The 26965-nt window shown below is 41.2% G+C and overlaps 1 protein-coding gene across 1 annotated transcript in view; it reads left to right on the forward strand.

The window, feature by feature from the left end:
- The window catches only part of ankrd50 (ankyrin repeat domain 50), a 197910-nt gene extending 171145 nt beyond the window's left edge, over nucleotides 1–26765 (forward strand). Inside the window, exons 3-4 of the mRNA XM_072495683.1 lie at nucleotides 17583–21151; nucleotides 24650–26765. Of these exons, the coding sequence (XP_072351784.1) occupies nucleotides 17583–21148 (3566 nt within the window). The 3' untranslated portion in view covers nucleotides 21149–21151; nucleotides 24650–26765. The remainder of the gene's footprint in view (nucleotides 1–17582; nucleotides 21152–24649) is intronic.
- The last annotated feature ends 200 nt before the right edge of the window (nucleotides 26766–26965 follow it).

A 26965-nucleotide genomic window follows, 5' to 3' on the forward strand; every position in this document is an offset into this window, starting at 1 on the left:
AAACCCTGTGGTCCCCAACATTTCTAGTACGTTATTTGTGTCCTCCTTTTGAAGACAGAACCAAAGTATGTATTTAGTTGGTCAGGCTGTGTCTGTCTGCACTAATCATTTTCATTTCACATACATATAGAAACTTTTACAGTCAGTTTTTCATATTCCCCACAAGTTTATTAATGTACTCTTATTTTCTCAATTAATCCCTTTGACCTCTTTTTCACAATTCTATACTGTTCCCAATCCTCAGCTCTACTGTTTTTCTAGACAATTTATAAGCCTCTTCCTTGGACCAAATACTATCTTTTTTTGTAAGCCATGGTTTGGCCACCTTTCCCATTTTATTTTTGCGGCAGAAACAAATGAGTAATTGTTGCAGTTCACCCATGTGCTCTTTAAATGTTTGCCACTGCCTATTCACTGTCATACCTTGAAATAATGTTCCCCATCGTAGTCTCAGAATCAACTATGTCACTCTCCATCTTGATAGGAATTCTGTCATATTCTGGTTGCTCATCCCCCAAGGGCCTCACACAACTATATTGCCAATTATTCCTTTCTCATTACACAATACCCAGACTAAGATGGCCTGTTCTCTGTTGGTTCCTAAACTTATTGGTGCAGAAAGCCATCCCGCATACACTCCAGGAATTCCTCCTGACAGTATTTTTACTAATTTGATTTGTCCAATCTATATGCAGATTAAAGCCACCATACTTACAGGTGTTCCTTTATCGCATGCATCTCTAATTTCCTGTTTAATGCCATTCCCAACATCACCACTACAGTTTGGGGGTCTATAAACAAGCTCCCACTCATGTCTTTTTGCCCCTTGTTGGTTCTCAGCACTACCCATTCACACAGTCTGAGCTAATATCCTATTGCATTAATTTCTTCTTTAACCAGCAATACAACCCCACCACCTTTTCCTTTTTTTCTATCCTTCCTAAATACTGAATATTCAGGGTGTTAAATTCCCATTCCTGGTCACCCTGCAGCCATGAGGAGGGGTAGACTTGGCCAATATTCCCTGGAGGTTAGCAGATTGAGAGGTGATCTAATTGAAACAGAAAATTTTAAAGCGGCTGACAGAGTAGATGCTGCAATGTTTCCCATCTGAGAATCTAGAACACAGCGTCATAGTCTCAGGGTAAGAAATTGGCTATTTAGGATTGAGATGAGAAGAGATTGCTTCACTAACATTGTTGTGAATCTTTGGACTATTGAATATATTGTTATGGTTAGATGAGGGTGACTCCCTCCTTTGCCCTCTCCTCTTTTGACCGCAAAAGGTTTTCTTTTGTTTGAAAAAGGATATACTTGCCAGTTCAGTGAGTACTTAACAGTTTATATGTAATGATCATGAAAGAACCAACAGGGCAGGTTTTCTTGAATTTTAACGAAAAAGTACATTAGCTTTATTATATTTAAACCAATCTAAGTAAAATAAAATACTTGTGTGCATAGAGAAGAATAGGAGGAGGAGGAGGCCATTCAGCCCTGCTCTGCCATTCAATGTGATCATGGCTGATCCACTATCTCAATGCCACGCATCAGCACTCTGCCCAAACCCCTTGACACCTTTAGAGTCTAGAAGGCTGTCTATTTCCTCCTTAAACATATTCAATGATTCAGCCACCTCATCCTTCTGTGGTAGAGAATTCCATAGGTTTACTACCTTCTGAGTAAAGGCATTTTCCCTCATCTCAGTCCTAAACGGCCTACCTCATATCTTAAGGCTGTGACCCCTTGTTCCAGATCCTCCAGGCCCGTTTTTTCCTACTAAAGACATGTGTGCACAGTCAGTCCACACACAAAAAAACAAATTACGAGTGGGGAAGTATACGTCGGTCAGATTGGAATCCATAAGCGTTCAAAGGTTTTCATGTTCTGTAATTTGGTAGCTTCAGGCTGAATTCAGTAGTCTTGTGACTTTCATTCAGTGGTCTTCTGATTTGAGTCAAGGCAGTTTAAAACTACAGGTGGATGATCTGTCTATCCTTCTGGCGCCATAGCTATGGAGTTCAGTTCATAGAATCCCTACAGTGCAGAAGGAGGCCAATTGGCCCATTGAACCTGCAGCAAGCCTCTGAAAGAAAACTACGTGGGCCCACTTCTCTACACCCACCCCCTGCCTAACCCTGGACATTGATCATGGTCAATTCACCTAACCTGCACATCTTTGGACAATGGGAGGAAACAAAAGCACCCAGAGGAAATCCACGCAGACATTGGGGGGAACATGCAAACTCCGCACACTCAGTCACGCAAGGCCAGAATTGAACCCTGGTCTCTAGCACTGTGAGGCAGCAGTGCTAACCACTGTGCCACCGTGCTTTTGCAAGCAACAGCAGTCGGGGCCCAAAAGTTTGCAAGTTGGGTGAAGAGAGAGGAATGATCCGCTTCTCAGCTGCTTGGTTTCCATTCTGTTGAGAACACATACTTAAAACATAGTGTTGGCTTGTCATAGAATCATAGAATTTACAGTGCAGAAGGAGGCCAATCGGCCCATCAAGTCTGCACCGGCCCTTAGAAAGAACACCCTACTTAAGCCCACACACCTCCACCCTACCCACCTACCCTTTTTGGCCACTAAGGCCAATTTAGCACGGCCAATCCACCTAACCTGTACATCTTTGGACTGTGGGAGGAAACCAGAGCACCCAGAGGAAACCCACACAGACAGGGGGAGAACATGCAAATTCCGCACAGACGGTGACCCAAGCTGGGAATCGAACCTGGGACCCTGGAGCTGTAAGGCAACTGCTAACCAATGCTACCGTGCCACCCATGCTGTCATGTGACAGCCCTCTTGAACTCTGGTAATTCAAAGATGATTGTGTATTCCAATTGTGTATTCCAATTGCAATATGATTAGGTCAGGTCTAGGAATACCCTTCTTAGCCAGGGGGCCATTATTCAAGTAATTAGGATTGGTGGTTTCTCTCCACCCAGTTTTGAGTTTCTGGACATTGTGCTAATAGAATAGGAAATATGTTTCATTAATATATTTGGATTCTTGCAGACATGCCATCTCCCTCTCAATGGGGCCGGAATGTGGAATGTACAGTAATGCCAAATTAGGGGAGCTAGTGGCGTAGTGATATTGTTACTGGACTAGTAATCCAGAGACCCAGGGTAATCCTCTGGGGACCAGGGTTCGAATCTCACTGCGGCAGATGGTGGAATTTAAGATCAGTAAAGATCTGGAATTAAAAGTGTAATGATGACCATGAAACCATTGCAAATGTCGTAAAGACCCATCTGGTTCACGAATGTCTTTTAGGCAAGGAAATTTGCCACCCTTACCTGGCCATGCCTACATGTGACTCCAGACCAACAGCAATGTGGTTAGCTCTTAACAATGCCCTTTGAAATGGCCTAGCAAGCCACTCAGTTCAAGGCAATAGATGCTGACCAGCGACATTCGCAACCCCTGAACAAATATTTTTTTTTAAACTTGGCTGCGCGTTCAAGTCACTTTAATCTGTGTTTTTTAAAAGTTTTCTAAAAGTCCAGTTCATGTTTCCAGCTAGTGGATTAATAATCATAATTCGGCAGAAGACATATCTTCATGACAATATTCAAGACGAGGATGTTTTGATACTCAGAAAATAACGGTTTTGTGGGAAGAGTGTGGGCAGGTCCAGTTGAGGTAGAAGACCTGCCATGATCTTATTGAATGGCGGAATAGGAGAGTCAAATGGCCTGCTTCTACCTTTATTTCTTGTGTTTACATAAAGCTAGATTAGACACGGAACCACGTTAAGTGATTTTAGGGCAGGTGGTCAAAGGTTGGTCAAAGAGTAGGTTCTAAAGAGTGTACTAAAGAGGAAAAGTGAGGTAAGGTGGCAGAGAGTTTTAGGAAGGGGATTCCAGAACTTTAAGCCTAAGTAGCAGAAGGCCTCGCTACCAAAAGTAGAGCCATTGAATTTGAAGATGGCCAAGATGCCAGAATTAGATAAACAAACGGGTTGTGGGTCTGGACTAGATTACACAGATAGGGAGGAATGAAGCTATGGAGATATTTGAAAACAAAGATGAGAAATTTAAAATCAAGGCAAAGCTTGACCAGGATCCAGTACTGGTCAGTTAGCACAGGGGTGACAGTTGAATGGGACTGTTACATGTAAAACATGGGCAGCAGAATTTGGATGACCTCAGTTGTACAGAATGTAGAATGTTGGAGAATAGCCAGGAATGTATTGGAATAATAATGTTCTGAGGTTACAAAGACATCATTGAAGTTTTCAGCAGAAAATGTGAGGCGGCAAGAGCAAAGTCTGGTGTTACGGAGATGGAAGTAGCATTTTTTAAAATAAATTTAGAGTACCCAATTAAGGGGCAATTTAGTGTAGCCAATTCACCAAACCTGCATATCTTTGGGTTGTGGGGTCGAAACCCACGCAGACACGGGAGAAAGTAGCGTTTAAAAGAGGATGCAGATGTCTGTCAGAAGCTTGTTTGGGGATTAAATATGACATCAAGCTTGCAAACAGACTGGTTTAGTCTCAGCCTATTGCCAGAGAGAGAGATGGGGACAGTTGCTCAGACGCTGTTTGGACAGGGGACCAATGACGATGCCTTCAGTCTTTCAAGTATTCAATTGGAGGAAATCTCTGCTGATTCAGTACTGGACATCAGATAAGTAATTGGATAATTTAACAACACTAGAGGAGTTGAGAGAGGTACTGGTGAAATAGGGCTTGATGCTGTCGGTGTCCATGTGTGAACCAGTGCTGTGCTTCCGGGTGATGATGTCATTGGGCAGCATGTAGAAGAGAAATTGGAGGGGTCCAAGGGTAAGGGTACTGGGACAGGAAAAGAAGCCATTGAAAGAGATATTCTGACTACAATTAAACAGATAAGTGCAGTCTGACCCAACTGGATGACAGTGGAGAGTCGTTGGAAGAAGCGGGTGCAGCCAACCATGTCAAAGGACGAAGACGGATATTTACCTTTGTCACAATCACATAGAATGTCATTTCTGAATTTGTTAAGAAACATGCACAGCGGCAGCAATGTGTACCATTTACAAGGTTCATGCGCCATATAATAGCACTGGGAAGACTTTGAAATACTCATGAAACTATGAAAATAAATAAACATCCACTCAAATTCCCCATAAAAAGCTTAGTCATAAAGCTATCAAAACAAGCAGGCAATCATAAACCACTTCAAAGATGCACAATTCTCTCAACTCATAAAATTACCAATCAAAGAAAGCTTGACAGTTGTGTAAACAACCCTCACTGAGCTGAATCCAGTAGTGAAGCTTGGAGTTCAACCAAGCATTCAAAATGGGATTCAATTGCACAACTGTTTCAACAAAGACCTTGGCACTCCCAAGCTAGATAGTGTTGCATCAAAACAGGCCAGTTGGCCCAAGAAGTCTGTATTTGTTTATGCTTCCATTGGGTCTCTTTCCATTGTATCCCCTCTTTCTTTATGTATGCAATAAGTCTCCCTTTATATATATCTTTGTTGTCTACTTCAACTATTCCATATGGCCTTAAGTTCCACATTCTCACCCATTATGTAGGCAAACAATTAATCGTGTTTTCTTGCCTTGATTGCATTGTCGTAAATAAGTACATAATTGATCTCATAATCCCTTACTCTTATGTTCGACTCATGCATCAAGGGTGCTATGTGTTTGAGATTGTTGGGTACTTAAAACCCTTGGAACTGTACCTCAACGTATGGCAGTGATTTTAAGACAAAAAAAAGTTTGTTTTGTTATGTGGTAAATTAATTATTTCATACCAACAAACAGCATATAGTTTATCTTTCAGAAAAGGGGGAAGTATGAGGTCGGAAGAATCTTCAAAGGCAGAAGAAGAAGAAAGGAATGCATCATGAAAAATGTCTAATGAGCAGTTTCCATCCATCCTGACAGTATAAATTGGCCATTCAGAGAAACCTTCCCATTGAAACCATCGGTCCAAAGAGACAGTGATGCTAGTCCCAGGGGTAGCCATTATAGATAGATTTCACTCTGTATTGATTATTAAATATGTTCCTGTTGAGAGTCGGAAGTTTCTATTTGAGACCACCAGAAGCTCTGTAGTCCTTCCTTCTGCTTACTCATGCGTTTGACATGCTGTTTAAAAGAGTTCCCTTTTCATATATAGACTTCACCCCATGATTGATTTGATGCAAGTTTGATGCAAAATTCTTTCCAGGGAAGTGCAGAATCAGATAATGAATGATTCTTCTTAGTGTCACACCCCACCCAAATGTGCACACTGTTGCCAAATTTGCAACTTTAATATTTTTCACAATTATTTGGTGCATAAAATATAAAGACAAACATATCCTTTGCTTGCTATCTCTGAGCCAGTCAGCTTTCTCTCAATAATTACAGTGCAAAAAAACACATCCAGCATTGCTTTATTTGTATTACCATTGCAGCACTATCGATAGCACTACCTTTGTAGTATTGTCTCCACTTGGGCTGGTGACATGATGATACAGTGTGTTGCACTAGGCAGTTTATTGGTACTGATTACTTAAGAATGTAACATCCATGGGAAAGCACATTTACTGTGACAAACCCTTCAGGATATAATTGCTATTGAGAGCTTTTCACAATATATCTCTTTTTGTTGTACAGCTGCTTTCGATGTCTTGCTGTGCTCTTAGATGGCAATCAGTGACTGACTGGAGCAGTCTAGGTGTGCACTTTATTGTTGATTGGCACTGTAAATGGCTCAAGTAATGCACTGACCAGTGAACAATATGTTCTAAAGCTGACATTTAAATGGTAAGAAAGTATTTTCTGCCAGAACACTTCTCAGCCAAGTATTTTTCTTTAAAAAGAACTGAAATATATCATAGTAGTTATGAAAATGTGATATATATCACATTAGGTTTTTGTCTTATAGAACCTAGAATGGTGAATAAAATATTGCTGTGAGGAGCCTTTTGCTGCTGGTGCATGACTTTCATGATTTGAAGATATTTGTATCAGACTGGAAAATCTCTTTACAATAGCAGTGCGAAGAAGAATCTCCTACTCCTGAGTCAATGCCGATGCTGATTTGGACAAAACATTTAAATCCTATTTAGAGAGAAACATTTGAAGCTGTCATGTTTTTGCTCAGCTTTGCCGTACAAGTCAAAATTACATTGTTTTTAAAAGGTATTTTGGCACATATGCCATCCCAAAATCAGGGAAGCTCTACAACCAAAAAATTCAAATTGAGCGTGAGGTCAGGTGTAATGCCTGCATCTGGTATGTCCCTCTTGTGGGGACCATGAATTGGATTAAATTTGAATTGTTTTTTGGAGCAGGCAAGGAGCTGGATTAGGGGGTTGCCCCTGTCCACACTAAGCTCTAGCTTTGTAACTCTGATAAAGTAATAAATTAAACATTTTAAAAATAAAATCTTGCAATGATTTGCTGCAAGCAGTCAAATCAAATTGGCTATTCTTGTTGGTTCTAAACCTGAAATGGTCCAGAGAGCCAAATGTTGGGGTATTGCAAAATGGCGGCACAGTGGTTAGCACTGTTGCCTCACCGTGCCAAGGACCTGAGTTCGATTCCGGCCTTGGGTGACTATGTGAAGTTGGTATGTTCTCCCCGTGTCTGCCTGGGTTTCCTCCAGGTGCTCCAATTTCCTCCCACAATCCAAAGATGTGCGGGTTAGATGGATTGGCCATGATCAATGCGTGGGATTCCGGGATAGGGCAGGGGAATGGGTCTAGGTGGAGTGCTCTTGCGGGGAGTCAATGCAGGCTTGGGCCAAATGGCCTCCATCTACACTAGGGGTTCTAAGGAAACTTTATTTCTTTTTGGAAAAGTGCTGCAGAATTATTCAAGTGTTGGCACGTCCAATCTGAGATTTTTTCTTATCAGGTAAAAAGTGATTGCAAAGAAAAATGATGAATCCAGGGCCAAAGAATCTGAGGAATAACCGCTATGGCAGATCAGTATAAAGTATAAAATCAGGGAAATCTGTGAAGCTGTACTGAAATGCGTCATCCCCTGCAAAAAATAATGTATTGATCATCTATCATTTATTAATATTGTTGGGTGGATCACAATATTTCAAAATACATGGAAAACTGGTGATATTCCATTATCAAAAGTATCTTAATTTACCAACAAAACTCGTTACACCTCTATGATACATAGGACTTTGCAATGTTTTGTATTATGTTGGAATTCAAAAGCAGGAGCGAAGTGGGAGTGATGAGTCAGCATGCGCGTGTGCAAGGAAGTCAGGAGATATCAGGCGGGATTCTCCTTTCCAGGGACTAAGTCCCCATGCCGGCGGGAAAACCGGCGCGAACACTCTGGCATCAACAGCCCCCGAAAGTGCGTAGGGGTTGGCACCATGCCAGCCGGTGCCAAAGGGCCGGCGTGATCTCGCGCATGCGCAGAACCGCCGGCGTGTTTTGGCACATGCGCGGGGGATTCTATTCTCTGTGCCGGCCATTGCGGAGCCTACAGGGGCTGGCGCGGAAGGAAGGAGTGCCCCCACGGCAAAGGCCCGCCCGCAGATTGGTGGGCCCCGAACGCAAGCCAGGCCACCATACGGGGTCCCCCCCCCCGGGGTCGGATCCCCCAAGGACCGCCCCAGCCGACTTACCTGCCAGGTCCCGCCATGTGGGACCACGTCTAACCCACACCGGCGGGACTGGCCAAAAAGGGACGGCCGCTCGGCCTATCGGGGCCCAGAGAATTGCCGAGGGTGGGGTCGCTGCCAACGGGACCCGACCAGCGTGGCGTGAACCCCGCCCGAAAAACAGCGGCGGAGAATACGGCAGCCAGCGTCGGTTGGCGGGGCAGGATTCGTGCTGCCCACTGGGGATTCTCCGATCCGGTGGGGGGGGGTTGGAGAATCCCGCTGATCACTTCTGAAAATTACCTGTATCCAAAGTTACTTAAATTAAAGAACGGACATTAATTTACCATCAGTGGTAGCGGCAGCAACCCTCATGGTGTTTATAAAATATTTGGATGTATTAAAGTGCTGTGATCTACAGGGCAACAGACCAAGAACTGGAACGTGGTATTAGACTGGAATGCTTATTTTTCAGTTGACACCGACATGATGGACTGAATAGACTCCTTTCCTACAGCAAATGTTCTTTGATCCCAGCACACGCCATAGTCCATATTTGAATATGGATAATAATGGTGTTAAATTGTCGTGTGGTTTTGCAGATTTGTTGTTAAATAACTCCTGGGTGCACAATTATCTTCCTGGGTCATTCTCAATGAGGAATCTCACAGTTTCTCCTTGCCTCTTCATGAGAACCTGCAAATTCTACTCACCACCTAAGTTAGGCCCCTTCGTGCTAAATATGCTGAACAAGAACCTCTGTCACCTGCCAGAAAAGTAAGAAAGTCTGCTTCCCATTCCCGCCAACACCCAACTAAGTCAGTTTGACACCCTGGAAGAGCGTAGCATTCTTCCTTTGGCCCTGCAAAGATAAGTTTGTTTTAACATCACCGCACCCGCCACCCAAACAAAGTTGTATTTTTACCTTTGGTCAGCTTCCAATTTTCTCCCTCTGTCAGTACCCATCTTCCATTACTCTTCCCCCTCCTTTTCATTTCCCCAATCAATTCCCACTCCCCACCCCATGACCTCTATCTGCCTCCTCATGTCTGTACTTCTTCAACCATGGCTTAGTCATCATTCGCCATCTAACCTTTTTGCATTTTTTGTTCTTGATTCGTTCATGGGATGTGGGCGTCGCTAGCCGGGCCAGCATTTATTGCCCATCCCTGAGGGCACTTAGGAGTCAACCACATTACTGTGGGTTTGGAGTCACATGTAGACCATACCATGTAGGGATGACCGATTTCCTTCCATAAAGGACATTGGTGAACCAGGGTTTTTACAACAATCAACAATGGTTTCATGGTCATCATTAGAGTGTTCATTCCGGGCAGCATGGAGGGCAGCGCAGTGGGTTAGCCCTGTTGCCTCACGGCGTCGAGGTCCCAGGTTCGATCTCGGCTCTGGGTCACTGTCCGTGTGGAGTTTGCACATTCTCCCCGTGTTTGCGTGGGTTTCGCCCCCACAACCCAAAGATGTACAGGTAGGTGGCCATGCTAAATTGCCCCTTAATTGGAAGAAAAGCATTGGGTACTCTAAAAATTTAATAAAAAAGAAATGAATACATTTTTTGAGAAAAAAACACCCAAAGTCTTTCACCCTTAACTGCTCAATAACTATAGTCACCAGGTTTATAAATGTAAACACAATTAAGTTTATTGATAACAATTATAATGAAATATGCAGGAAATACAACAGGTTAACTATTATCTAATTCCTAACTCATCCCACCCTCTACACGCACATACACATGACATACTGTTATGGCCCAGGGTTTAGAGAACCCAAAGTGTATCATGGAGTTCACCTGACCCACGGCTTTTACTAGATTGTGGCATGGGGAGCACACGGCCCACTCTACAGGTGTGGTGCAGCAGAAATTTAAAAGTAATTTTTAAAGCAAAACAATAATGTTTATTCTATGAACTCAGTTAACCTTTTTAAAACACACAGTGAACATCTTAGCAACCATCAATTCAAATACACCCCCCAAAGAATACAACACTCTAAATAATCCTTAAACTTTCCTTTTAACATCCATAAGACAAAAATCCTTTTTACAGAAGCACATCCGGTATACATTCTCTACTGAAAACAGTTATCACTCTCAATTCACCAAATGATCTAGAGATAGTCTTTAGATTGCAGAGAGATCAAAATTACACCACCTTTGGCTGTCTGTAGCTCCAACACTAAAACGAAACCAAAAAAAACACACACCCAAGCTTTTTCTCAAAGCAAAACTAAAAAGCAGAGCCAGAGCTCAGCTCCACCCACACTCTGACATCACTGCAGCCACTTGAGCAGACAAACATTTCTTAAAGTGACATTCCCATGACACCCCCCCCCCCCCCCCCAAGGAAAAAAAATAAACCATCAACTTCAAGATGGTTTCATTTTTCACCTTTTCACTTTCCTTTAAGAAATGCAGACAGTAAATATACTTTTCGTTTAAAAAAACAACTCACGCAAACAGGCATAATAACATAGTCCATTTCAGTTCTTCTTCCTGTAACTCGTCATCACATTCTTGACAAAGCATCGGCTATCACGTTTTCTCGTCCTGCCACGTGTATTATTTTTAAATGAAATGGCTGTAACAATAAACTCAGTCAAAACAGTCTGGCATTGTTATTCCGGAATCGCGCCAAAAACGTCAGTGGATTATGATCAATACAGATAATCGTGTCAGACAGATAGCTGGTCACATACATTTGAAAATGTTGCAAAGCCAGCACCAAGCTCAAGTCTCCTTCTCAATCGTGGAATACTTCTGGTGAGAATTAAATTTTTTTGAAAAATAACCAGTAGGTCGCTCTAGCCCTTCATCGTCATCTTGTAGAAGCACCACACCTACACCCACATCACTCGCATCAACAGCCACTTTGAATGGTTTTGTGTAATTTGGGATGGCTAACACCGGAGCAGTGGTTAACACAGCCTTCAGGCCGTCAAATGCCTGTTGGCACTCCGCTGTCCACTGGAATTTGTTATGCTTCTTCAGCAAGTCAGTCAGTGGGGCGACCACACTGCTAAAATTCGGTATAAATTTCCGGTAATACCCAGAAATCGCATTATTTCCCTTCGCGTCAAGGGTTTTGGAAACTCCCCAATAACTTTTGTTTTCACATCCCGTGGGACCATCCGACCCGGTCCGATTGTATGGCCAAGGAAAGTGACTTGGGCTTTTCCAAATTCACTTTTGGCTAGGTTTATCACCAAACCCTCCTCCTGAAGTCGATGACTAACTCCCATCAAATGCTTCAAATGTTCTGTCCATGTCTGGCTAAAAATGACCAGATCATCGATGTATACCGCACAATTGGGTAATCCTGGAACGACTTTGTTAGTTAACCATTGAAATGTGGTTGGGGTGTTTTTCATGCCAAATGGCATAATTTTGAATTGGTATATACCATCTGGAGTCACAAAAGCTGAAATCTCCTTCGCCCTTTCGGATAATGGTACCTGCCAGTAACCTTTAAGTAAATCCAATTTGGAAACAAAAACGGATTGTCCCACCTTCTCAATGCAATTCTCCAAGTGTGGGATAGGATCAGAGTCTGTTCTTGTAACTGCATTAACCTTTATTTAGTCCACACTCAACCGTTGGGTACTGTCCGGTTTTGGTACCATTATTATGGGTGAGCTCCATTGGCTGCAACCCACTTCAATTATGCCATTTTTAAGCATACTTTCAATCTCTTTGTTAACCTGTGCCAATTTTAAAGGGTTAAGTCTATATGAATGTTGTTTGATTGGAACAGTATTTCCCACATCTTCATCATGTATAGCCATTTTAGTGCTTCCCAACCTATCTCCACAAACTTGCCCATGTGATATCAATAACTCTTTCAGGTCAGTCCATTTTTCCTCTGGAAGGTAACTCAACAATTTATCCCAATTTTTAAGACCATCCTCGTTTTCCAATTCAATTTGAGGTATGTCAAATTCACAGTCATCTGGATTTGGTTCATCACTTTGAGTTAGAATCATTAAACCTACTCCTTTTTCTCTCCCCTTTCAAAGTACCTTTTCAGCATATTCACAGGACACACGCGGTGAGTTTTCCTTCTATCTGACGTTCTTACCACATAATTCACCTCAATTAATTTCCTTTCAATCTGATCCGGTCCACAAAACTTTGCTTTTAAAGGTTCACCTACCACTGGTAACAATACTAAAACTTTATCTCCACAGGCAAAACTACGAACTTTGGATTTCTTGTTCGCTACCCGTTTCATCACATGTTGTGCAACTTTTAAATGTTGTCTAGCTAATTCCCCTGCTCTATTTAATCGTTCCCTAAAATTTGACACGTAATCCAATGATGTAAATTCTGATTTCTCACTCACCAATTTTTCCTTAATTAATTTAAATGGTCCTCTTACCTCATGACCAAAAATTAGTTCAAATGGACATGAATTTGGTTGACTCATTAGGTACATTCCTAATTGCAAACAGTACGAATGGAATTCCTTTATACCAATCCTCTGGATAATCTTGACAATAAGCCCACAACATTCTCTTTAATGTCTGATGCCACCTTTCTAATGCTCCCTGCAATTCTGGATGGTTTGCATTTGATTTTAATTGTTTATTCCTAAGCTATCCATAACTTCTTTGAATAACTTTGAGGTAAAATTTGATCCTTGGTCCGATTGTATTTCTGTGGGTAGTCCATATCTAGTAAATAATTTAAGTAACTCCGCCACAATGTTTTTAGCCGTAATATTACGTACTGGAATGACCTCTGGAAATCTAGTAGACACACCCATTATAGTCCAAAGATATTGATACCCACTTTTCGTTTTAGGAAGGGGTCCTACGCAATCAATTAAGACTCTTTTAAAAGGTTCCTCAAATGCTGGATTGGGTATTAAGGGTGCTGGTTTTATCACTGCTTGAGGTTTCCCTATCACTTGACATGTGTGACACGATCAACAAAATGTAACTACATCCGTATGTTATCCAGGCCAATAAGAATGCTTTTGTATTTTAGCTTGAGTTTTCCTTACACCCAAATGACTTCCCACTGGTACCTCACGTGCAACTCGCAACACCTCCTTTCTATACTCTACCGGCAATACCACTGGATGAACTTCTGCCCACTTTTCATCCGCCTGCATATGTAAAGGTCTCCATTTTCTCATCAAGACATCACTTTTACGGTAATAACACTCTGGTATACATACTCTTCCGTGTATGCTTTCTGATACATCCGGTTTATTTCTACATTTTTCTGTTGTAACTCCGCCAATTTTCCTGAACTAAAAATATCCGCCTTATCCTCCACCTGTTCTTCTTTTTCAACCATCTGATCAAAAATCGTTTCTGATAATTGCACTTCAACTTCATCTTCACTCTTTGATTTCTCCTCTTGTCTTAACCTGTGACTTTGCGACCTTGTTACTACACAATCCGGAAAAATCCCACGACACTCGTCCTTCAACACTTCAGTTGTCTGATTTTCCACTGGCTTATCAACCACAATAGGCATCACTCCCACCTGCGAACCAGCTATATCATTACCCAAGATAAACTGTATTCCTGGACAAGATAGTTTCTCTATTACTCCTACTACCACTTCACCACTCTTCATTGGACTTTCCAACCTTACCTTATATAATGGAGCACTACTCTTCTCACCCTGAATTCCACATATTACCACCTTTTCTGGCAATATTCCTCCTAAACTACATAACTCCTCATCTCTTACCATTAAAGATTGACTAGCTCCCTTATCTCTTAAAATTGTGACTGCTTTACCTGCTCCTCCTGATATACATGAGTAAACTTTACCCACACAAGTAAATTATTTAAAGAGATCTGGGACCTTCTTATCAATCACCTCTTGATCAGGCTGTACAATCTTTTGCACCTCCTTTGCTTCACTTGGGTTTTCCTTTACCACTTTAACAAACCCCACAGTCTTATCCTGTTTTACAACATCAGCCTTCCCAGTGCTTTTCTTCCACCACCAACACTGTGACTTTACATGGCCTAGTTTATTACAGTGAAAACATTTGAAATTTTTCATGTCTTTTCCACCCTCCTGGATTTCTTTTTTAATCTGAGGTACAATCTCCTTATTATCTCCCATCAGATCATCTTTGCCTCTACCACTTGAGTATTTCTCATGTGCCCAGTTTCTATCCCTCACCGGCTGAAATTGATGTCGGAAACCAAGCTTTGATTTATGAACTAATTCCTAATCATCTGCCATTTCTGCTGCTAACCTCGCAGTTTTAACCCTCTGCTCTTCCACGTGAGTTCTCACTACATCAGGAATTGAATTTTTAAACTCCTCCAAAAGTATAATTTCTCTGAGAGCTTCATACATTTGGTCTATTTTCAAAGCCCTTATCCACCTATCAAATTACTCTTGTTTGATCCTTTCAAACTCCATGTATTTTGACCACATTCTTTCCTTAAATTTCTAAACCTATGTCTGGGGCACTAGTTCATATGCACCTAAGATGGATCTTTTCACCTCATACGTCCCAGATACCTCCCCCAATAGTGATGCAAACACTTCACGAGCCTTACCTAACAGCTTTGTTTGAATTAGTAATACCCACATGTCCTGTGGCCATTTCATTTGTTTAGGTACCTTCTCAAATGAAAAGAAAAAGGCTTCTACCTCCTTCTCATCAAACCTTGGCACTGCGTGGACATATTTAAATTGATCCCCACCAAGCCTTCGACTATGACACTCTTTCTCACTATCCTCATCACTATCCTCCAACTGTACGTTTGTTTCCCTTTATGTCCGCCAATTTTAACTGACTATCATGTTTCGTGTCCATTTTCTGAAGTACAAACTCTCTCTTTTTATCTTTTCCCCTGATCTGTATCTCCCTTTCTTTTTCTTTTTGTTCTGCTAGGGCTATTCTTTCTGTTTTCCATTCTTTGCTCTCTTTTTCTTTTTCCTCTCTCTCTCTTTCGTATTCAAGCTGCTTTAATTCTTTCTCATGTTCCATTTGTTTAATTTATAACTAAATTTTTGCTATTTCCAATGAGTCAAACTGTATCTCAGGCAATTTTAAATGCTTAGCCCCCGTCATAATTACCTCATCTTTTCGCATTTTGTCAGGCAATGTTTTTGCCAACTCTAAAAGACTGTTTTTAGTCTCTCCGTAAGGTACTGCGTGTGACTGTCTTCACCCCCAAAAACTTCAGAGCCTCTGAAAGAGCCATTGTTCACAACATATTCCCTACTTAAACTGAAATACCACACCTGAAAAGCAACCACAATATGCTCACCCCTCACTGTCTTTAAGTTCACTAAGCCAACCCAATAGATAGACTTTCATCCCCCTCGAGCCCCCAATTTGTTATGGGCCAGGGTTTAGAGAACCCCAGAGTGTATCATGGAGTTCACCTGACACACAACTTTTAATAGATTGTGGTTTGGGGAGCACACTGCCCACTCTACAGGTGTGGTGCAGCAGAAATTTAAAAGTAATTTTTAAAGCAAAACAATGTTTATTCTATGAACTCAGTTAACCTTTTTAAAACACAGTGAACATCTTAGCAACCATCAATTCAAATACACCCCCCAAAGAATACAACACTCTAAATAATCCTTAAACTTTCCTTTTAACATCCATAAGACAAAAATCCTTTTTACAGAAGCACATCAGGTTTAAATTCTCTACTGAAAGCAGTTATCACTCTGAATTCACCAAATGATCTAGAGATAGTCTTTCGATTGCAGAGATCAAAATTACACCTTTGGCTGGCTGTAGCTCCAACACTAAAACAAAAACAAAAAACAGACACACCCAAACTTTTTCTCAATGCGTAACTAAAAACCAGAGCCAGAGCTCAGCTCCATCCATACTGCAGCCACTTGAGCAGACAAACGTTTCTTAAAGTGACATTCCCATGACAATACAAACAGAGGGAGAAGAGGGGGGGCTAAAATAATAATGAAAGTAAAAAGATAAGAGTCCTTGGTTCAGATGGTTGTTTTTTAGCACACCTTTCTTTGATATAAACTGTCAGTTCGCAATTTTTATTTCTGGTCTGTAATGGTTTTCACTGTAGATTCATTCAGGTCTCTGCAGTTTCAGAAATACAGCAACAATACAGCTTTTCTGGAGAAAACAAGAGACAGACAGTTCCTTTCCTCTAAGTGTCCAGGTCTCCAATTGCCTTTCCCCAGGCTCTTTGAAAATCATTCCACTCAGGCAGGACCCAAGCAATGCCTGTTACCAGCAGAATATGGTCTTTTGGCCAATTCATTGGCCTCCAGCCAACCAATCGAACTAATTCGGGTGCTGAAAGGTCTGAGTTCTGCTGTCCAAATCTAGCACAGTGTACTATATTGGAACTTGGAGTTCCCCTTTTCCCCTGCTCAACTTAAAGATGTTTGTCCATTAATCATCCATGAATCAAAATGAAAACAGCAAAGATAAAGCAAGGAGGATAGGCTCTTAACACCAGTTTGAACTGAGCCATGAATTCCCTTTCTGTGGCCATCAAGTCCTGGAGTAGTACTTGAACTCAGAGCTTCTGGCTCAAGAGGCAGTAGCACAACCTATTAAGCAACAAAGCACCTTTGGTAAAATGAGAATACTGGATTTTAGAAAATCATCAGGTAATAAAATAATATATGGAATCCATTTTCTATTACAAGTTGTTAATTAAATTGAAAGACCTTGTTACCTTTTTTCACATCACTAAGTAAACTTGCAATCATGTTGAAACATTTTCCTTGTGTTTCAAATTTTGACTTTAACAGCAAAGAAACAAGACTTCAATCGGTTTTATTTTACTAGTGTATAATTGGTGCGACTCTGAAAATCAGGACCAGTAAGTTCAAAATATTTCAAAGATTTTCTAGATGAAGGAATGAATCGTCCATAACTATATTTAACAACGACAGCTTTGCAGAAAGAGTTTAACGTATTTGGGCACTTTAAAAAAAATTTTTTAAAGGGGCAACCAGTAGCTCAATAAACTGCTGCATAAAGCACATCATTTAATCTTTTTTCTTTCTTTCAGGCTTCCGAAAAATTAGCTTGGATGATCTACGTAAAGCCTACATTGTAAAAGACGTACAGCAGTATATCCTGTATCGTTTGGACCAGGAAGAAGCATTGAGACAACATTTGACAAAAGAAACAGCTGAAATGTTGAACCAGCTCCATATTAAAAGCAGTGGCTGTTTTCTTTACCTCGAACGTGTCCTTGATGGAGTAGTGGAAAGTTTTATTATGCTGCGAGAGATTAGGGATATTCCAGGAACACTGAATGGACTGTATCTCTGGCTTTGTCAGAGGCTTTTTGTGCGAAAACAGTTTGCAAAAGTGCAACCTATTTTGAATGTAATTTTGGCTGCCTGTAGGCCGTTAACTACTTTGGAATTGTATCATGCAGTCTGGACAAAAAACATGACCATGACAATTGAAGAATTTCAACGGAAATTAGATATATTATCAAAGGTTCTTGTAGATGGCTTGGGGAGCACTAAAATTCTGTTTCATTACAGTTTCGCTGAGTGGTTGCTCGACGTGAAGCACTGCACACAGAAATATTTGTGTAATGCAGCAGAGGGCCATAGAATGCTTGCTATGAGTTACACATGTCGTGCAAAAGAACTTTCCCCTTTGGAGGTACAGGAGTTTGCACTGCACCTGCTTAATTCTAACCTGCAGCTGGAGCTATATCACTTGGCCTTGTGGATGATCTGGAACAGCACACCTGTAAAAGGAGCTTTGTCAACAATGGTTCCTAAAGAGCAGGAAATACTACAACTTTTAGTCAAAGCAGGAGCTCATGTGAACAGTGATGATGACCGCACATCATGTATTGTACGGCAGGCACTAGAGCGGGAGGACTCCATTCGAACATTACTAGACAATGGTGCTTCTGTTAATCAAAGTGACTCGAATGGGAGAACACTTTTGGGTAGTGCAGCCTACAGTGGTAATTTGGATGTTGTTAACCTACTAATATCTAGGGATGCTGATCTAGAAATTGAAGATAACCATGGACAGACTGCACTTACACTTTCTGCAAGGCAAGGCCATACCAAGGTTATTAATTGCCTAATTGGACATGGTGCCAACATAAATCATACTGATCAAGATGGCTGGACAGCATTAAGGTCAGCAGCTTGGGGAGGGCATACGGAGGTTGTATCTGCACTTCTCTATGCTGGAGCTAAGGTAGATTGCGCAGATGCAGACAGTCGAACTGCTCTCAGGGCTGCAGCATGGGGAGGACACGAGGACATTGTTCTAAATTTGCTTCAACATGGAGCAGAGGTTAACAAAGCAGATAATGAAGGAAGAACTGCACTTATTGCAGCAGCATACATGGGGCATAGAGAGATAGTAGAACACCTGGTAGATCATGGTGCAGAGATCAATCATGAAGATGTGGATGGAAGAACAGCCCTATCAGTAGCTGCATTGTGCGTCCCTGCAAGTAAAGGTCATGCATCAGTAGTTAGCTTGCTGATTGACCGAGGAGCAGAAGTTGATCACTGTGACAAAGATGGTATGACTCCACTGTTAGTAGCTGCCTATGAAGGTCATGTGGACGTTGTTGATTTGCTTCTTGAAGGAGGGGCAGATGTGGATCACACAGATAACAATGGTCGTACTCCTCTTCTGGCTGCCGCATCAATGGGCCATGCATCTGTTGTAAATACATTGTTGTTTTGGGGTGCAGCTGTAGATACTATTGATAGTGAAGGAAGAACAGTACTGAGTATAGCCTCAGCACAAGGAAATGTCGAAGTGGTGCGTACTCTGCTGGACAGAGGACTAGATGAGAATCATAGAGATGATGCTGGTTGGACTCCATTACATATGTCAGCATTTGAGGGTCATCGACTAGTATGCGAAGCACTTATTGAACAAGGTGCTAGAACTAATGAAGTGGACAATGATGGTCGAGTCCCTTTAATACTAGCAGGTCAGGAAGGCCATTACGACTGTGTGCAGGTTATGCTTGAAAACAAATCAAACGTGGACCAGAGAGGCTACGATGGTAGGAATGCATTACGTGTTGCATCATTAGAAGGCCATCGAGATATAGTAGAACTGCTCTTGAGTCATGGGGCTGATGTGAATTACAAGGATGCTGACAACCGGCCAACACTCTACATCTTGGCACTTGAAAATCAACTAGCAATGGCTGAGTATTTATTAGAAAATGGAGCAAATGTGGAAAGCACAGATGCAGAGGGGAGAACTGCTCTCCATGTCTCCTGCTGGCAGGGGCATTTGGAAATGGCCCAGCTTTTGATAAATTATCATGCTGATGTCAATTCTGCTGACAATGAGAAGCGGTCAGCTTTGCAATCTTCTGCATGGCAGGGTCACGTGAAAGTTGTACAGTTGCTGATTGACCATGGAGCATTGGTAGATCACACATGTAACCAAGGTGCTACTGCTCTTTGTATTGCAGCCCAGGAAGGGCACGTGGATGTTGTTCAGACATTGCTGGAACATGGTGCTGATCCAAACCATGCAGACCAATTTGGACGGACTGCAATGCGTGTTGCAGCAAAAGGTGGCCATGCACAGATTATAAAGTTATTGGAAAAGTATGGAGCATCAAGTCTAAATGGATGTAGCCCTTCTCCAGTTCATACGATGGAACAGGCAGCCCCTCAGTCTGTCACTGTGAAAATGCACTCCTTGACAATTAAATCAAATAGCTCTGGCAGCACTGGTGGAGGAGATCTTCAGTCTGCCTTGCGTGGATTTTCTAATGGCCCTCAACACCCTTTCAGTTCACCCTCTGAATCTCCAGATTCAACAGTTGATCGACAAAAATCTTCATTGTCCAATAATTCACTGAAGAGTTCCAAAAACTCCTCACTTCGCACAACATCATCCACAGCAACAGCCCAAACTGTGCCTATGGACAGTTTCCATGGCATGTCCTTCACAGAGCAGATACAGCAGCATTCTTTGCCACGCAGTCGAAGCAGGCAGTCTGTTGTATCTCCGACATCTACCACACGCTCCATAGGACAACATGCTGGTTCCACAACTAGTGACTGTGATTGGGGACAAATTAAGCCCAATATGAGATCTAGTAAAAGTAGCAAAACTGGACACATTGAACCCAGTGAAAGTTCCACCAAAACTAGTTCATCTGGGAAGAGATCAGCTCAAAACAAGCAAAACAGCTCATCTCAGCCAAAGGTTTTGGAATATGAAATGACACAACTAGACAAACGAACAACCATAAATAAAATGGTACAGAATAATGCAGTGTCATTAAAAGAAATACCGCCCGAGTCACAATGCAAGATCCTGATTCCACACAGTCCACAGGAAACTTCAAGGGCTCAGCAACAGTTCTTAATTCAACAACACAGTGAGCAAAAGAAAAGAAATGGAATAATGACAAATCCAAATTATTTGCAAGCAAATCCTGTTTTCCTGGGCAGGGTTGCAGTTCCAAGGAGTGGACAGGAAAGAGGTCATACTGAATGTTTGGAAGGTTATCCATTAGCAGAGACTGAACTGAGTCTGAAGCAAGCCCTAAAATTACAGATTGAAGGGACGGACCCTAGCTTTAACTACAAGAAGGAGACTCCATTGTAGCAGGTACTGCCATTTGTGAGCAACTCTAATGGATATAAATGTTTATATTATGATATCTTTCAGTGCTGTATATTCAACTTTCCTATTAGAAGGTTCAACATCTTTAAGTGCGTTTTGATCTATTACGTGAGCCAGTAGTAGCGCATAGTAACAGTCGTGGGCAATATCTGGATTCAAATCACTTGATATTATAACTATCGCTAATAGAAGACTACCTCGATCTGAAGCTAGTCGTATCATGGGAATGTATGTAAAATAATACCAATAAAAGGGGTAGAATTTCAGTTTAACCACTTGGCGGTACACAAATGGAGCACGTCATTGCCCTTTATGTAACCTGATCTATTTTCCATTCTACAACAGACAAGTAGTCCACTCCAGCAGATTGCCACCCAGATGGTGAAGACAGATTCTATCCCTTAAATGCCCTGCATTCTTACCCAGGAGATCCAGACTTCAAATCTTAACTTCAACACACATTCATAGTTGAGCATACTTCAAAGAGCAAGTTTGTTTCACCTGTGGGAGGGATGAGAAACTAGTGCTGGACACTTCTTTAGCTGATGGATTAAGTATGATTTTATTGGTGCTATATATAAATTCATACAACCACGAGCTGGTTTCACAATTGAACTATTTTATGAAAATGTATTTTTCCAATAATTCTTGAGACTGGAAGATTTAAAGGAAATATTGAGTATAGGAACGCAACTCTTAGGTTGTGGGAGCTTGAGTATGTAGGTTCAATACAGATACAGTTATTCATCAAAATAAATTCAGCACTGGTGGATGTCTAAATTGTTTACAACTGATGCGTAATAATTCATCTTTGCATAGTAAAGCTGGCACTAAACGTGCCATTGTCAAACCACAGTGAATTAATTAGTTGTTATGAAATGCTTTGTCTTAAAGCATTTCAAAATAAATTTCAAAAAAGAATTATCCCATTTAGAAAAAAAGGTTTTGTTCTGTTAGCAGCAAGAGAATAAATTAGCTAGTTATATGATGGTGGTTTGTAGTTTAATATAAGAGCTAAAGCTAATATTTTTTGTAAAATAATTTATCATGGGGACATTTATGTGACCACTTACTCTGTTCACCAGAAGGACACTGCACAGAGTGTGAACCCTAACTGCCCAATGAACTTCACCAAAGGCCCAACCTGTTGGACCTCATTTGAAAGATAACAGCAAATTTTGGAGTCCGAAGCGTGAGGCTGATGGCTCCTCCACAGAACTGAACAGTCTGGCACTGGCAAGGAAGGGGAAAATGGGCAGGAAATTGGTTTTGGCGCCAGGAGTAACCTTCATGTACCTAAATCCACAAACATCTTTTGAAACTTTTTCCCTAGTGCATTGCCAAAAGAGCTTTATGCTGCTCTATGCTCTGTCCATCGGGGAATGACTTAATGCATGCAACATCATGTCGATTTTCTGTAGATCCTCTTTGTCATGGTCCCCCCCGTGCTTTTTGTACTTGCTCTATGACAAGTATCTTTCCTTAGATAATGAACCCCAAATTGTACACAATACTGCTGGTGCAATATCCAGAAGCACTGGATATCTATTTCTCAACTCTTCCAGTACTACGGCACGCCAAATACTGACGGGATCAGGGAGCTAGGCCCTGCATATAGGCAATCTTGCCATCCGCCATGCCTGGGATTAGTCTGATGAAAATCTGTTGCACTCATTCAATGGTAACTGTAACCTTCCTTAGACAATGAGACCAAAACTGTACACAATACTGCAGGTGCAATCTCACCAAGACTCTATACAATTGCATCTTTACTTCTGTACTCTGATCCCTTGTGACACTGCATTATTATTGAAAAACAGATGTGTATTCAGCATCCCGATTTGAGCTATTTTAGTTCAGAAATAACAGACCAGTATTGCACGTTCACACCATTGCAGTCATTTAAATGCTGATTCTGTCAGAGTGGACACTGCAAAGCTCGTCCTGTGAAGGAACAGGAGGCTGGATTATCCACCCCGCCGCACCACATTTCTGTTTCACCCTGCCGGCGGGATGCTCCGTTACGCCGGCTAGTCAATGGGGTTTCCCATTGTGGGGCAGCCCCACGCCGTCGGGAAACCCCCGGGCTGCCGGCAAAACGGAGCATCCGGCCGGCGGAGAATCCAGCCCTGGGTATCTCTACCAGCAACAACTGGTTTTCTGCGTTTAGCTGTGTGTGTGCTTGCCTCTCAAGTTGCTGTTAGATTGCCTTTATTATAAATGCATCTGAGGGGCCATCTGCGGGCGGGCCTGTGCCGTGGGGGCACTCTTTCCCTCCCCGCAGGCCTCTGTAAGGCTCCGCCATGGCCGGCACGGAGAACAAACCCCCTGCGCATGCACAGGAAACACACCGGTGGTTCTGTGCATGTGCCAGAACATGCTGGCAGTCCTGCGTATGCGCCAACTTGCGCCGGCCTGCGGCGCCGGTTGGCGTGGCGCCAACCCTCCAGCGCCGGCCTAGCCCCTGGAACTGCAGAGAATTCCGCAACTTCCGGGCGGCCCGACGCCGAAGTGGTTCGCGCCGCTCTTGGCGTCGGTACGGGCCGCCCTGCCAATTGCAGGAGAATCCCGCCCAATATTTTAAAATTCTCTATCATTGTGAAGCATCATATCCAAGGGGAGAAAGTACATCAGTTCAAAGAGAGCTTGCAGCACCTTTGTGAGCAACTAGGAACAGACAGTGAATACAGCCTTGCCAATATTATGCACAACTGGAAGCGATTTTTAAAAAAAGTGTATAAGTCTATCTTACTGAAAAATGTAATTAAAGAAAACAATTGCTATCATATTCTGACTGATTAAATAAATTCAAGAGAGATTTCAAGCGAACAATGCAAGTCCTGCTTTCTTAAAACTTATGATTCCATTGACAATGGTGCCTGATTTATTTTTGTTGAGAATATATTTGGCTTCTGTGTACATTTGGTTCGAAATGAGGGTCAATTCATGGTTCAAAATCTAATTTCTGTTTGTGAATTCCATCTTTTGAGTTAGATTTAGTATAATTGTATTTGACCCACCAACTCTCATGGGAAAAGATGAAACACTGGAGCTGATGTAGAAAAGACCAATTGGATTTACTTAAGTGGTTAGCTGGATAAAAACTAGACTAGTTTATTACAAATCTGCATCTATCATATTGTAACACCAATATGTTGTATTAATAAAGGTTATGACTGGTGATTGAGTTAGTTAATTTGCTGCCACCTTAGAACTGGGCCACATAGACCCAAATAGTTCCCAATTATGATACCCAGGTCTATGAATTAGATCATTTTAATTGTAGTAGCAAGAGGCGTGCCATTTCAGTTACCTTGGGGTGGAGATCGAAAAATGAAGCCAGGATTTTACTTCTTGATACTGAAATCAATTAGTACTGTTTCATTTAACTGCAAAAACTACATGATAACTTACACAAATTCAAGAAAAATCCTGGTGGCTTATTAATGTGTTTAAATCTAACCATTGTCCATTTTTTTCCAGAAAAAATCTAATGGATTTCAGTGAATTTCAGCATTTACCATCATATTTTGCTGCCAGAATCAAAAAAGCACTGAACCAGCTGCAGAATCAGTGGAACACCAGCTCGATTTTGAGGAAGTCACCCGCTATCAGTCTTTAAAGCACATTTGTTTTGTGAAAACAGCAGTGGAGAAGTCTTACAACTACATAAATGCTTCATATAAAACAAGTCTGTACTGTACCTATGTTTAAGTTTGTCTTTTAAGTATAGCCACCTATGCTTTATATTTGTTCGTATGTTTTGTAGTTTCATAACAAAACAATATGTTACACCCTAACAATTATTGTTATTTTATGATGCTTTGAGGGGAATTCAGCATGCAGAATGTGAATTTAGAATTTGGTCACAGTCCATAGAAGGATATGATTCTGAGCAAGCAAAGCATTGCTGATGTCCTACGACTATTGATGTGATCTGAAGGTTGTAGCAAAATATGCCCACCTATTGCTATGGGCTCAGATCTGCATTTGTAGAATAAGCATGCATGGAGTTTTTATCCCTGGCCTCTGATTAAATTGTTTTGATGAGATGACATTACAGAGCCATCCATGTGAAATTGAAAATGAATCTGGAACTGTTGATCTAATACTTCTTTTGTTTTCTGTCATGCAGTGTTGCATTCATAAACTCATATAAAAAAAGGTGACTTCAAATTGAGTAGTGATTTTTGAAGGGAGATCTTTTTCCTATGTTAATGAAAGTTGGATGTACAAATTATAATGGGAGTACAAGAACGCATTGAATTTTGTGTGTTGTTTTCTTTCCTCTTGGAAGAAAGAGACAGAATGCACCCAGCTACATAACGTGTTACAGACAAGCTGATTGCTTTCTGTATGTTTGTGACTTTGTGTTTTAAAAAAGGTGTCACGTGTAAGGTGTTGAAGGTATAGATGGCAGGACAACTGTGGTGTAGTGCATGTTCATATTAGACAAGGAGCTGATTCCAGGCCAGATCATTTAATGTTCTGTATATGAGTATTAAAAGTAGTCTCTTGTGGGAAAAGTTAGAGAAGCTTGTATTCCAATACAGTATTTTTGTCCCTGTGGGACTATTGTCTGATCGACAGACTGCAGTTTCAGATTTTGGAAATGTTGACTTTGCCTCTACAGGCTTGATCATGTATCATTGCATTGCAGAATTCAAAACAGAGCCCCAGGTACTGTGTAGCAGTAATAACCATAATAAACTCGCAGAGCTTCATTGTGGGCAGTGTTTGTGTTTTATTACCCAGAGGAGGAAGGTGCTTAAAAGTTTCAAATAATCCCTGCGGCCTTTCTTATTAATTAGGTTTTACAAATTCCTTCCTTATTATTGTACTGGTTAGACAATAGTCAGCTTGATTCATAAGGTGCTAAAATTTTCAGAGAGAATGTCTCTCTTTGGAGTTTTGGGAGTTAATATTTTGATTTTAAACTCATTACAAATATCATTTGTTTAATGCCCCTGCAATGTAAATACTGTAAAGAGAAAATTCCCAGAACTGAATCATGAGTGAGTATGACTGAGTTTGTATCTCAACTCCCCAAGCATTGTTAGGGAGGTGGGTTGAGGATTATTTAGAGAGGGGTGCGGGGAGGATTGAATCGTTTGAAGCATGAACGCTTGAGTCAAAAATGACATCTGTTCTTGTCTTGGGCTTATTCACTGGAGTTTGACTCTAAAACTCTGGGTTGACTGTCTACTTACGTATTTGATTCTACTAAACTGAAAATGTCCAAAGTAACTCATTCATTCAGTTGAAAGAAAAGCAACCGAAGAGGATTACAGGTGGCTTTTTCCCTCCAAACATACTCTCCTATCTTTAACTCCAGGCAGTATTTCAATTCTGTATGTTTCTATTTTTTTAATCAGTTTTGTTTTGCTATGCAAATCTATTTTGTTTATTCAAATAGTCACCTAACTGGCATTTCAGTTAGTTAGATTTACACTTAAATCATTTGTTTTTGTATTTGGTTGTAAATAGCTTTAATGTACATTGAATTTTGCATTGTAAGATTTTATTTTATTTCTTGTATTATATTGAGCAAAAAGTCCTTATGTATAGTAAAGTGCTTAATAAATATATTTGCTTTTCAGCAGATTGACTTTATTTTAACCACATTATTGTGCCCTGAACAGTTGGATGGATTTGCTTAAGAATGAAGTGAAAAACATTGTTGGGCAACAAACCATAATCGTTAATTGTCTAATTGAAGAGAGATTCTTACTGTTTAAAAAAATCGAACTGTTACAATGAAGTGTGATTTTCTAACTTTCTGATGCTATCGTGGAGAGA

The sequence above is a fragment of the Scyliorhinus torazame genome, chromosome 3 (assembly GCF_047496885.1).
Source record: "Scyliorhinus torazame isolate Kashiwa2021f chromosome 3, sScyTor2.1, whole genome shotgun sequence".
Classification (NCBI taxonomy): Eukaryota; Metazoa; Chordata; class Chondrichthyes; order Carcharhiniformes; family Scyliorhinidae; genus Scyliorhinus; species Scyliorhinus torazame.